Below are 13392 nucleotides of genomic sequence, written 5' to 3'. Positions count from 1 at the left end.
TTTCACGCTCAACAGTTTCCTGTGTGTATCAAGAATGGTCCTCCACCCAAAGGACATCCAGCCAACTTGACACAAGTGTGGGAAGCATTGAAGTCAACACGGGCCAGCATCCCTGTGGAACGCTTCGACACCTTGTAGAGTCCATGCCCCGACAAATTTAGGCTGTTCTGAGGGCAAAAGGGGGTGCAACTCAATATTATATCCTAATGTTTTATACACTCAGTATATAACGCTTAATGTACTAATGGGGAATGAAGCATTCCAGGGACCGACCAGGACCAAACCTGCTTAGCTTCAGCAGCATGCCACCCTGCATCCCTCTGCTGGCTTTCTGCTGAAGCTAAGCAGGGTTGGTCCTGGTCGGTCCCTGGAATGCTGCTGGAAGTGGTGTTGGAGGGCCAGTAGGAGGCACTCTTTCATCTGGTTAAAAAAAATAATATATCCCAATTCCCCATGGCAGTGATTGGGGACGTTGTCCTGTGTAGGGTGATGTTAAATGAGTGTCCTGACTTTCTGTTATTCACTTATTGTAAGAGAATGGGTGTTAACCCCAGTGTAATGGCTAAATTCCCAATCAATTTACCTGGGAAATTATGTAGTGACAGCCATTACGATATTCTCAAAATAGTCTAGTGTTATAACAGCACAACTCAAGCTAAGTGTTATGTTTGAAGGCTGTCAATTGCACTGCCAATAAGATAAAGAAGACCTTGTTAGCCAAATGGTCTAGCTTTACTGATATGGCCCTAATCCTAAAATTTGAACCCTAATTTACCCCAGTTAATCACTCATCTGGCCTATTGAAGTCATAATTGGCAAAGACAATGAGAAGTACTTACACCTCAAAAGGGGTAAAGAGTAAACAGTAGAACATGGAAACTACCCACACACTATAATGAGACAATATTTTGACCATTATGATATGTCTGTCACTGCCCTTGTGTTTTTTGGCACTGCAGACTTACCTCACATGTAGAAGAGCGGCGTAGGCCTCACTGCCAGCTAGGACATAGCTGATCCCAATAGACACACTGAGAACAGAGAGAGGGGACTTGTTATGTATAAGCCCTCACTTCATCAAACTAATTAGTGTCTGTTTCACTCAAGTGTGCAGTGACGAGTTACCGGTACTCAAACTGACATCAAGCAGGAAATCTGTTCTGTGCACAGTGCCTTCAACAGACTGAGGTAAAGTTACCACAAGACAAGTACCTTGGACTTCAAATAAGTGACAGAAAGACAAGCTCATATCTTATGAATATCTTACAGTTTTCTTTTTCACATCGGAAACAACGGTATCATCTTTGAGGGTGTGATATGTGAACATTGTGTTTTGAAAGGCTTCAGGCCACAAAATCGAATCATGGAGCAGGAAAAAACATCAAATTAAGAAGATGACGTTTTGATTTGTGACATACAGTAGACAGAGTGAGGATGATAAAGGATGATGAAGAATGAGCTAGTTGATGATGAAGGAGAATGAGATACTGTATAGATAATGTAGATGCTGGGTGGGAAGAGGGAATTGACTTAACAATGCTGTCTATCATCCCAAGGCCACCGTCAGCAGGCAGCACTATGCAGCAGCAGTGTTGAGGTGTAGTGATGGTTGTTTTAGGAGCAGGCAGGGGGAGGAGGGGAAAGAGGGGTCACACAGCTGAGCATTGATCGACTACTAAGCCCCTTGAACACAATGAAGGGGGTATCGATTGAGAAGGCGTTAGTGAGAGCTGTCTAAATGCTGATAACAAGGCCCATTCCATCAACAGTCCAGGGCCAGTCCAGAGTAATAAACCAAACATTACACTGAAGATCACTGCCGACAGTTTGGTTAGCGCTTGTGTCCGGTGGCGTGATTCTCATTGACAAAAAAACATCTGAAAGGGAGCAGTGGTTCATGTACTGTATTTATTCTTTAACCAGGCAAAATAAAAAGGCACATATGCTTTGGTATCAAGGACTGAAAGGCCAGAATATTACGGTATAAACTCAATGACACAAGATAAATCAATAAAATGGAAAATAACAAGGTTTTTGAAGCTTTAAGGCATACTACCTACCACATAGGACCAATGTTCTGAATGGTTTATTGATCAGAACAAAATAATCTCATTATGCAAATCCAGCGTTATAAATAATGCCACCTACAAAATGAAGTCAGCTGATTAATGCTCGTTTCCTCATTTGTGCAGAATATATTTGACTGGACGGGCCATTATTTTGAGGAGAAAAATAAGAAGTGTTCGTTAGGAAAGACATGACATTTCACCTATAAATAACTGGCGGCTCCCCGCCAGTCTAGAGGGCACGGGATGGATTAAAAATCCACTTAGTGTTCTGATCCTACAAGGTCAAGTCTTCCCCTTAGTCACAGACAGCAGAGGAAAGGGAGAGAAAGAGAGAGAGAGAGAGACCAGCGATAACGCACTCCAGTGCCTCGCCTTCATTAACCTTTTTGTCTTTATTAAAAGATCTTCATCAGCCCAGCGGGCTGGCCACTGGTGACATTTTAGGAGTTTCCATGTTAACTCCCGAGAAGCTGCAGGGTCCCAGCAGGTGTGTCCTTCCTTCCCCTGAGGCTGTCTAGGGCTGTCTCTAGGTCTTCCTTAAAACATTAGTACAGTGGCTACTCATTTAAAAGTTGCGTCATACCGCAGTATAGCGTGCAATATATTTCAATATAACAGAATAGCATGTTTTGAGTTTAATTTATCTGTGCTTAGCAGCTGAGGCTTCTTTGAGTGCACCATCAACTTGTTAATTTATCAGACATCACTTGCGTATTGTTAGGTTCTAAATATCAAAGTAAGAAACCGAAGGACACTATGAAAGCTTAAACCAAGTTTATTCCTCACAAAGGATCAAAACAGCTGAACAGACAAAGACATGGTTCCACCAGAGGTGGTATATATACCCCAATTTGGGGTGGAATCTCCTCCTTCTCTTAACACTACCTTCTCCCTTAATTTGACCTGACCTCGACCCCCTTCATCGCTAATCCACGGCTCTCTCCCCTTATCAGTGCCTGCCACATGTGATCGTTTTACCTACACTCAGTACAACCAAGCTTAATTGCACTGATCATATACATTGCTTCTACAGATAACCATTAACTTCAGGTGCAGACCCTCTAGACCCTAGCACTCAATATTTCAATAGGATACCTGATAATTAACACTACCATATCCGGACAGAATGTAAACGCTATACATTCCCCTCTCTCCCTCGACGAATAAGAATATTTTATATTCTCAGAACCCAACAGTATATTCAGTGTGACGCTCCTGAATTTGTCTGAACCGTCTCAGTGCTTCTCCTTCCAATAGGGCGCTTCCCCTTCAATTCCCAATTAAATAGCCTGCATCAGCTGAGCAAAAGTGGGGTTTGTGATGGTAGTGCGAATGAGGATGTGTTCAACCCTCAGTTCCGAAGATTCTTTCCTCCGTTTGTTTTGTTGTATTTAAAAGTCTTGTCTCAAGTTTAACCAGGATCAGATCAACTCATTACTTCCTTTGGACTACACATCTCAGTTGGTCTCCGCTGGTTCTTCATGGCCTTTCTACTCTGTTGGCGGATTGGATTGTCTGACTTACTGACTGACTATAACTTTTTTTGCATACGGTATTTTATTTGTTTTGTTGTGGTAATATCGTGATGATTTATGTGATCAGTTGTAGTTGATGACATATTGAGATTTGATAGTCTTTATGGTTGTGTGGTAAAAGAGTTTGATATTTTGATTGTATGAAAAGAGACGCTGGGTTTACGCTACACTTGTATGAACGGACAAACATTGCGTGACTAAGGTCACTTGAGTTCCCTGAACTGCTTTACCGGGCTGGACTCTTTTAGGCCCAAGGTACAGGACTTTTCTGTAGGAACCAGAGATCATTATTTGTTATATTATTATGTGTGTGTGATAATTTACATGTATATAATTTACATTATATACAACCCAAGCAAAATAACACATTTGTTTTGAAGTTATGTCCAATGTCTTTTTAATTAAGTATTTTTTATTGGTGTAGACTTGACGGACCAGACGTCACTCATTCCCTCCCAAACCAAAAGGAGAAATCAATATTTTCTCTGGTAGGCACAATCTACCTGACACCCGTTACATCAGTCAACACATATATTTTAAGAATATAATGGAATATAACAGAATGTTTTTGATTCTCTTACAATAAAAACATTACAGTGTAACACCAGTTATATTAAGTAATAGGCTACAGTCCAGTTACAGATTCTTCTGACAAATTAGAAACAAAAAAATATGTATTTTTCCGGGTGTGCACGTGGGACAAAGGAAGAGCAATTCTTACACTATTGTTCTAAATGTAATCATCCTCTTCATCATTCAGTTCCTTCAAGTGCACAATTATCAGTTTCTATCTGGTTTCTATCACCTATTCATCAATTCATGTCATTCATTCAATGAGGAGAGAGACACATTAGCGCCTGGGTACCAACGCTTTACACATTCACATTTTGACAGTTGGAATTTCATGACTTTTCTATGACTTCTCCATGACTCTTAACGAAATTTCCATGACCAACAATTGGAGCTTACTTTTTATGTACATATAAAACAGTAAGTGTAATATGGTATCGACAGTGGGAGGCTGCTCTCTGATCCCTTGTACCATCTCCTGTCGTTGTGCAAGGCACTTAACCCCCCACAAAGTAAAATACCTGTTAGGCAATTGTATAAAACACGTGTGGCCAAACCTCAGTCTGGAGAGCTACTGCTGTCTGCTGACGAGTATTTTTCTCCGCTCATACAGGAGTCATAAAGGCTTAGTGTACTAATTTGGTGGATTTTTGTTTTCTTTGATATATCAGGGGGTGATTCAGCACCCCTACTTCCCGTGGCTATGCGAACATATTGAGTTGCAACGTCCCATAGATTGGTAACCCAAATCGACTGGAAGTATCTATACTGAAAACAAATAAACGCAACATTCAAACATTTTAAGATTTTTCTAAGTTACATTTCATATAAGGAAATCAGTAATTTTAAATCAATTCATAAGGCCCTAATCTATGGATTTCACATGACTGGGCAGGGGCACAGCCATGGGTGGGCCTGGGAGGGCATAGGCCCACCCACTTGGGATTCAGGTATACCCACTGTGGAGCCAGGCCCAGCCAATCAGAATGAGTTTTTCCCCACAAAACGGCTTCATTACAGACAGATATACTCCTCAGTTTCATCAGCTGTCAGGGTGGCTTGTCTCAGACGATCCCGCAACTATAGAAGCCGGATGTGGAGGTCCTGGGCTGGCGTGGCGTCACGTGGTCTGCGGTTGTGAGGCCGGTTGGACATACTGACAAATTCTCTAAAATGACATTGGAGGCGGTTATTGGTAGAGAAATAAACATTAAATTCTCTGGCAACAGCTCTGGTTCTCTGTGTTTGGTGCCGACAGGGATGGACGCCTCGCTTCGCGTTCTTAGGAAACTATGCAGTATTTTTTTTAACGTATTATTTCTTACACTGTTACCCCAGGAAATATGAAGTCTTATTACATACAGCCAGGGGGAACTATTGAATATAAGAGCAATGTCAACTTTCTAACCCTACGACCAGGAATATGACTTTCCCAAAGCGGATCCTCTGTTTGGACCACCACCCAGGACAATGGATTGGATCCCAGTAGGCAACCCAAAACAACTGTGCCGCAGAAAGGGCAGATGGAGCGGTCTTCTGGTCAGGCTCCGTTGAAGGGCACATCGCCCACCGCTCCCAAGTATACTACTCGCCAATGTCCAGTCTCTTGACAACAAGGTAGATGAAATTCGAGCAAGAGTTGCCTTCCAGCGAGACATCAGAGATTGTAACATTCTTTGTTTCACGGAAACATGGCTCACTCGGGATACGTTATCAGAGTCGATACAGCCACCCGGTTTCTTCACGCATTGCGCCGAAATCTCTCTGGTAAGAAGAAGGGCGGGGATGTATGCCTTATGATTAACGAGTAGTGGTGTGATCATAACAACATACAGGAACTCAAGTCCTTTTGTTCACCTGACTTAGAATTCCTCACAATCAAATTATAATCACAGTCGTGTATATCCCCCCCAAGCAGACACCTCGAGGGCCCTGAAAGAACTTCATTGGACTCTATGTAAACTGGAAACCACATATTCTGAGGCTGCATTTATTGTAGCTGGGGATTTTAACAAGGCTAATCTGAAAACAAGGCTCCCTAAATTTTATAAGCATATCGAATACACGACCCAGGCTGGTAAAACTCTGGACCATTGCTACTCTAATTTCCACGATGCATACAAAGCCATCCCTCGCCCTCCTTTCAGCAAATCTGACCACGACTCCATTTTGTTGCGCCCAGCCTATAGACAGAAACTAAAACAGGAAGCGACCGTGCTCAGGTCTCTTCAACGCTGGTCCAACCAATTGGATTCCACGCTTCAAGATTGTTTCGATCACGTGGATTGGGATTTGTTCCGGATAGCATCGGACAATAACATTGATGTATACGCTGATTCGGTGAGCAACTTTATTAGCAAGTGCATCGGTGATGTGGTACCCACAGTGAATATTAAAGCCTTCCCCAACCAGAAACTGTGGAGTGATGGCAGCATTCACGCAAAACTGAAAGCACCAACCACTGCTTTTAATCATGGCAAGGCGACCGGAAACATAACCGAATACAAACAGTGTAGCTATTCCCTCCGCATGGCAATCAAACATGCTAAATATGTCAGTATAGAGACAAAGTAGAGTTGCAATTCAACAGCTCAGACAGTATGTGGCAGGGGCTACAGTCAATCACGGACTAGAAAAAGAAAACCAGCCCCATCTCAGACACCGATGTCTTGCTCCCAGACCAGCTAAACTAAACCAACTAAACTTCTTTGTTCGCTTTGAGGACAATACAGTGCCACTGACCGCTACCAAAACCTGCGGGCTCTCCTTCACCGCAGCCAACGTGAGTAAAATATTTAAACGTGTTAACCCTCGCAAGGCTTCCGGCCCAGACGGTATCCCTAGCCGCGTCCTCAGAGCATGCGCAGACCAGCTGGCTGGTGTGTTTACGGACATATTCAATCAATCCCAATCCCAGGCTGCTGTTCCCACATGCTTCAAGAGGGCCACCATTATTCCTGTTCCCAAGAAAGCTAAAGTAACTGAGCTAAACGACTATAGCCCTGTAGCACTCACTTCCATCATCATGAAAAACTTTGAGAGACTAGTCAAGGATCATATCACCTCCACCCTACCTGACACCCTAGACCCACTCCAATTTGCTTACCGCTGCAATAGGTCCACAGATGACGCAATCGCAATCACACTGCACACTGCCCTAACCCATCTGGACAAGAGGAATACCTATGTAAGAATGCTGTTCATCGATTACAGCTCAGCATTCAACACCATAGTACTCTCCAAAGTCATCACCCTGGGTCTCGACCCCAACCTGTGCAACTGGGTCTCGGACTTTCTGACGGGCCGCCCCCAGATGGTGAGGGTAGGAAACAACATCTCCACCCCGCTGATCCTCAACACTGGGGCCCCACAACGGTGCGTTCTCAGCCCTCTCCTGTACTCCCTGTTCACCCATGACTGAGTGGCCATGCATGCCTCCAACTCAGTCATCAAGTTTGCAGAAGACACTACAGTGATTACCAACAACAACGAGACAGCCTACAGGGAGGAGGGGAGGGCCCTCGGAGTGTGGTGTCAGGAAAATAACCTCACGTCAACAAAATAAAGGAGATGATCGTAGACTTCAGGAAACAGCAGAGGGAGCACCCCCCTATCCACATCGACGGGACAGTAGTGGAGAAGGTGGAAAAGTTTTAAGTTTAAGTTCCTTGGCGTACACATCACAGGCAAACTGAAATGGTCCACCCACACAGACAGCGTGGTGAAAAAGGCGCAACAGCGCCTCTTCAACTTCAGGAGGCTGAAGAAATTTGACTTGTCACCAAAAACACTCACACATTTTTACAGATGCACAATCGAGAGCATCCCATCAGGCTGTATCAACGCCTGGTACGACAATTGCTTCGGCGACAACCGTAAGGCTCTCCAGAGGGTAGTGAGGTCTGCACAACGCAACACCGGGGGCAAACAACCTGCCCTCCAGGACACCTACACCACCCGATGTCAGAGGAAGGCCAAAAAGATCATCAAGGACAACAACCACCCGAGCCACTGCCTGTTCACCCCGCTATCGTCCAGAAGGCGAGGTCAGTACAGGTGCATCAAAGCTGGGACCGAGAGACTGAAAAACAGCTTCTATCTCAAGGCCATCAGACTGTTAAACGTCTTATGGCTGCAGGGGCAGTATTGAGTAGCTTGGATGAAAAGGTGCCCAGAGGTGCCCAGAGTAAACTGCCTGCTCCTCAGTCCCAGTTGCTAATAGATGCATATTATTAGTAGTATTGGATAGAAAACACTCTGAAGTTTCTAAAACTGTTTAAATGATGTCTATGAGTATAACATAACTCATATGGCAGGCAACTCAGCTCAGCCCCTATCGAATACACAGTGGGATATTGGTCAAGTTGCACTTCCTAAGGCTTCCACTAGATCAACCGTCTTTAGAAATGTGTTTGAGGATTCTACTGTGAAGTGGAGCCGAATGAGAGGGGAATGAGTCAGGAGTCTGGCAGAGTGCCACAGGCTGGTCACGCTTTTGATTTGTTTACCAAACGCGCTAACAAAAGTAGCTATTTGGACAAATGGTGGACATTATCGAACAAATCAAACATTTATTGTGGAACTGGGATTCCTGGGAGTGCATTCCGATCAAGATCCTCAAAGGTAAGTGAATATTTATGACGCTATTTCTGACTTTTCTGACTTCTCCTTGTTTGGAAAATGGCTGGATGTTTTTCTGTGACTAGCGCTGACCTAACATAATCGCAAGGTGTGCTTTCGCCGTAAAGCTTTTTTGAAATCTGACACAGCGGTTGCATTAGGGAGAAGTTTATCTATATTTCCATGAATAACACTTGTATCTTTTATCAATGTTTATGAATATTTCTGTAGTTTGATGTGGCTCTCTACACTTTCACCGGATGTTTGTTTGAGACAATGCATTTCTGATCATAACACACCCATTTCAAATTAGGTTTTTGGACATAAAGATTAACTTTATCAAACAAAACACACATTTATTGTGTAACATGAAGTCCTGTGAGTGCCATCTGAAGATCAAAGGTTAGTGATTAATTGAATCGCTATTTCTGATTTTTGTGAGCAATTACCTTGGCTGGAAAATGGCTGTATGGTTTTCTGTGACTATGTGCTGACCTAACATAATCGTTTGGTGTGCTTTCGCCGTAAAGCCTATTTGAAATCGGACACTGTGGCTGGATTTACAAGAAGGTTATCTTCAAAATGGTATAAAATACTTGTATGTTTGAGGAATTTTAATTATGGGATTTCTGTTGTTTTGAATTTGGCGCCATGCAATTTCACTGGCTGTTGGGGAGGTGGGACGCTACCGTCCCATATATGCCAGAGAGGTTAATGGCTGTGATAAGGGAAAACTGAGGATGGATCAACAACATTGTAGTTACTCCAAAATACTAACCTAATTGACAGAGTGAAAAGGAGGAAGCCTGTACACTATAAAAATATTCCAAAACATGCATCCTGTTTGCAACAAGACACTAATGCAATACTGCAAAACAAATGTGGCAAAGCAATTCACTTTTTGTCTTGTATACAAAGTGTTATGTTTGGGGCAAATCCAATACAACACATTACTGAGTACCACTCTCCATATTTTCAAGCATAGTGATGGCTGCATCATGTTATGGGTATGCTTTTAATCATTGGGGAGTTTTTCAGGATAAAAAAGAAAAAGAATGGAGCTAAGCACAGGCAAAATCCTAGAGGAAAACCTGGTTCAGTCTGCTTTGCACTAGACACTGGGAGATCAATTCACCTTACAGCAGAACAATAACTTATAACACAAGGCCAAATCTACAATGGAGTTGCTCATCAAGAAGGCAGTGAATGTTCCTGAGGGGCCGAGTTACAGTTTTGACTTAAATTTACTTGAAAATCTATGGCAAGACCTGAAAATGGTTGTCTAGCAATGATCAACAACCAATTTGACAGAGTTTGAAGAATTTTAAAAAGAATAATGGGCAAATGTTGCACAATCCAGATGTGGAAAGCTTTTAGACTAAAGACTCACAGCTGTCATTGCTGCCAAAGGTGCTTCTATAAATTATTGACTCATGGGTGTGAATAGTTATGTAAATTTAGATATTTCAGTATGATTTTCAATAAATGCCCAAATTTATAAAAACATGTTTTCACTTTGTCATTATGGGATATTGTATGTAGGTGAGTGACAAACAAACATATTTTCAATCCATTTTGAATTCAGGCTGTAACAACAAAATGTGGATTAAGTCAAGGGGTATGAATACTTTCTAAAGGCACCGTGTGGGTGTGTGTGTGTGTGTGTGGGTGTGTGAGGGGGAACATCTATAGTTAATTCGGAAAGTATTCAGACCCCATTACTTTTTCCACATTTTGTTACATTACAGCCTTATTGTCAAGTTCGACGAAAGCGCAGCGTGATTTGAATACATCCTTCTTTAATGAAAACTAAGAACACTTAAACAAATTATACAAAACAACAAAACGAACGTGAAGCTATATATAACGAGTGCAGACACAGGCAACTAACCATAGACAATAACCCACAAACTATCCAAGGCATATGGCTACCTAAATATGGTCCCCAATCAGAGACAACGATAAACAGCTGCCTCTGATGGAGAACCAATCTAGGCAACCATAGACATAAAAACACCTAGACTGGGGGAACCCCATAAACATACAAAAACCCTAGATAGGAGAAAAAACACATATCACCCTCGACACACCCTTGACGCTCTGGACTGGGTACTGTCGCCAGACGCTCTGGACACAGGGAGAGTGCAAGGGAGTACTGAACTGGTGACGCACCTCAGGGCGAGTGCGAGGAGCAGGAACAGGGAGTACTGGACTGGTGACACCTCAGGGCGAGTGCGGGTAGCAGGCACAGGACGTACTGGACTGTGGAGGCGTACTGGAGGTCTGGAGTGTAGAGCTGACACAACCCATCCAGGCTGGATGTTTATTTTCACCCTGCAAATGCAGGGCACTGACACAGGACGCACTGGGCTGTGCAGACTCACCGGAGAAACAGTACGCAGAGCCGGCGCAGGATATCCTGGTCCAAGGAGGTATACTGGAGAACAGGAGCGCTGAGCCGGCACCCTCCTTCCTGGCTGGATGCCCATTCTAACCTGGCCAATGCGAGGAGCTGGAATAGAACGCACCGGGCTAGAATAGCGCACTGGAGACACCGTGCGCATCTCTGCATAACACGGTGCCTGACCAGTTACAAGCTCAACACAGTAAGCATGAGGAGTTGGCTCAGGTCTCCTACCTGACTCAGCCAATCTCCTCATGTGCCACCCCCCAAAAAAATCTTGGGGCTGCCTCTCGGGCTTCCATGCTAGTCGTGTACCCACATATTGTCGCCATTCCATCTCCACCTGCCTCCATGGTAGGCGATCCTCTCCTGCCAGTATCTCCTCCCACGTCCAGGATCATTTACCGTCCAGTATTTCGTCCCATGTCCATGCTGTCTGCTCCATCATACGCTGCTCCTTCTTTTCACGCTGCTTGGTCCTTGTTTGGTGGGTTATTCTGTCACGTTCGTTATAACGAGGAGAACAAAGCGTAGCGTGATTTGAATACATTCTTCTTTAATGAAAACGAAGAACACTTAAACAAACTATACAAAATAACAAAATGCTCAAATAAGCAAAGAGAAATTACAGTCAATCACTACTTTAACTTCTCTAGGGTAGGGGGCAGCATTCTGAATTTTGGATGAAAAGTATGCCCAAATTAAACGGCCTGCTACTCGGGCCCAGAATATATGATATGCATATAGATTTGGATAGAAAACACTTTAAAGTTTCCAAAACTGTTAAAATAGTGTCTGTGAGTATAACAGATCTGATTTGGCAGGTGAAAACCTGAGAAAAATCCATTCAGGAAGTTTTTTTTACATTTTTTATTTTATTTTTCTATTCAATGCATTTTTTAAAATCTGACACAGTGGTTGGATTCACAAGAAGTTAATCTTTAAACCTATGTAAAATATGTTTTGTTTTCTGAATTTTTAGAATGAGTATTTCTGTATTTGAATTTGGAGCTCTGCAATCTCACTGGATGTTGGCCAGATGGGACGCTAGCGTCCCACATACCGTAGAGAGGTTAAGGTATTTCTGTTTGTTATTTTTAATACATTTGCTAACATTTCTAAAAAATGCTTTTGCTTCCTCATTATGGGGTATTGTGTGTATGTAACAGTATAGCTTCCGCACCTCTCCTCGCCCCAACCTGAGCTTGAACCAGGGACCCTCTGCACACATCAACAACTGACAGCCACGAAGCATCGTTACCCATCGCTCCACAAGAGCCACGGCCCTTGCAGAGCAAGGCGAACCACTACTTCAAGGTCTTAAAGCGAGTGACGTCACCGATTGAAACGCTATTAGCGCGCACCACCGCTAACTAGCTAGCCATTTCACATCGGTTACATGTACATTGATGAGGGAAAAATATTTTATACATTTTAGAGTAAGGCTGTGACATAACAAAATTTGGAAAAAAGGGAAAAGGGTCTGAATACTTTCCGAATGCATTGTATGCAGAGTTACAACTTTACCACTCTGTCACAAAGTCAGCCTGCCTGCCAGGGTGTGATTCATTAGCTGGTCCCCACAGGGTCTTACCATTAAATAATGCAGTAAGGCATGAGATTAAATGACATCATTGAAAAGCATGGCCCAAATTAGATGCAGCACATATGCCCACAAGGCATAGGCGTAGCTTGGATTCATAGATATGAAAAAGGTAAATTCACTACCCATGATAAAGAGTGTTCCAAGGGAAAAATGATGGAGGTACAGTAGCAGACACATTCTGTATCAATATTTGAACAAAATGCTAAGGATTCACACGAACACCATGCTGAGGCCAATTTGTACATGAGAAGCCTTCCAATGCAGAACTTCAGATTTTTTTTTCATTGAATAAAAATATCAAGTAGACTCCTATTAATGGTTAAATGCTTCCAATTATCAGACTAATTGACATTGCGAATGGGCACTAGTTTGTACTACATAAACACTGTTAAGGCCAGGTAGAGGGAATCCAGCCATGAGTCTGTATTTCTGAGAAATCCCCTCTCTCACAAAGACAGTTGCTGGCCTTTTCTGCAGAGCCAACACATTTCTCAAGGTGTAAAACATGGGGCATAATAGATGGGAGGCTGCTGACACTAAGAGAGCTGGTGACAAATGTTGATAATTGAAACGATGGGTAGTAACATG

At 43.0% G+C, this 13392-nt stretch overlaps 1 protein-coding gene across 2 annotated transcripts in view; it reads right to left on the bottom strand.

Annotated features, from left to right (window-relative positions):
- The window catches only part of si:ch211-51h4.2, a 97619-nt gene that overhangs the window by 70301 nt on the left and 13926 nt on the right, over window positions 1-13392 (bottom strand). For both annotated transcript variants that reach the window (XM_036978257.1, XM_021604126.2), the window contains exon 7: window positions 966-1031. In XM_036978257.1, coding sequence (XP_036834152.1) covers window positions 966-1031 — 66 coding nt within the window. The remainder of the gene's footprint in view (window positions 1-965; window positions 1032-13392) is intronic.

Source organism: Oncorhynchus mykiss, chromosome 5 (assembly GCF_013265735.2).
Source record: "Oncorhynchus mykiss isolate Arlee chromosome 5, USDA_OmykA_1.1, whole genome shotgun sequence".
NCBI classification, from domain to species: domain Eukaryota; kingdom Metazoa; phylum Chordata; class Actinopteri; order Salmoniformes; family Salmonidae; genus Oncorhynchus; species Oncorhynchus mykiss.
The sequence above is the reverse complement of the archived record's forward strand: the minus strand, read 5'-3'. Positions and strand labels throughout refer to the sequence as shown.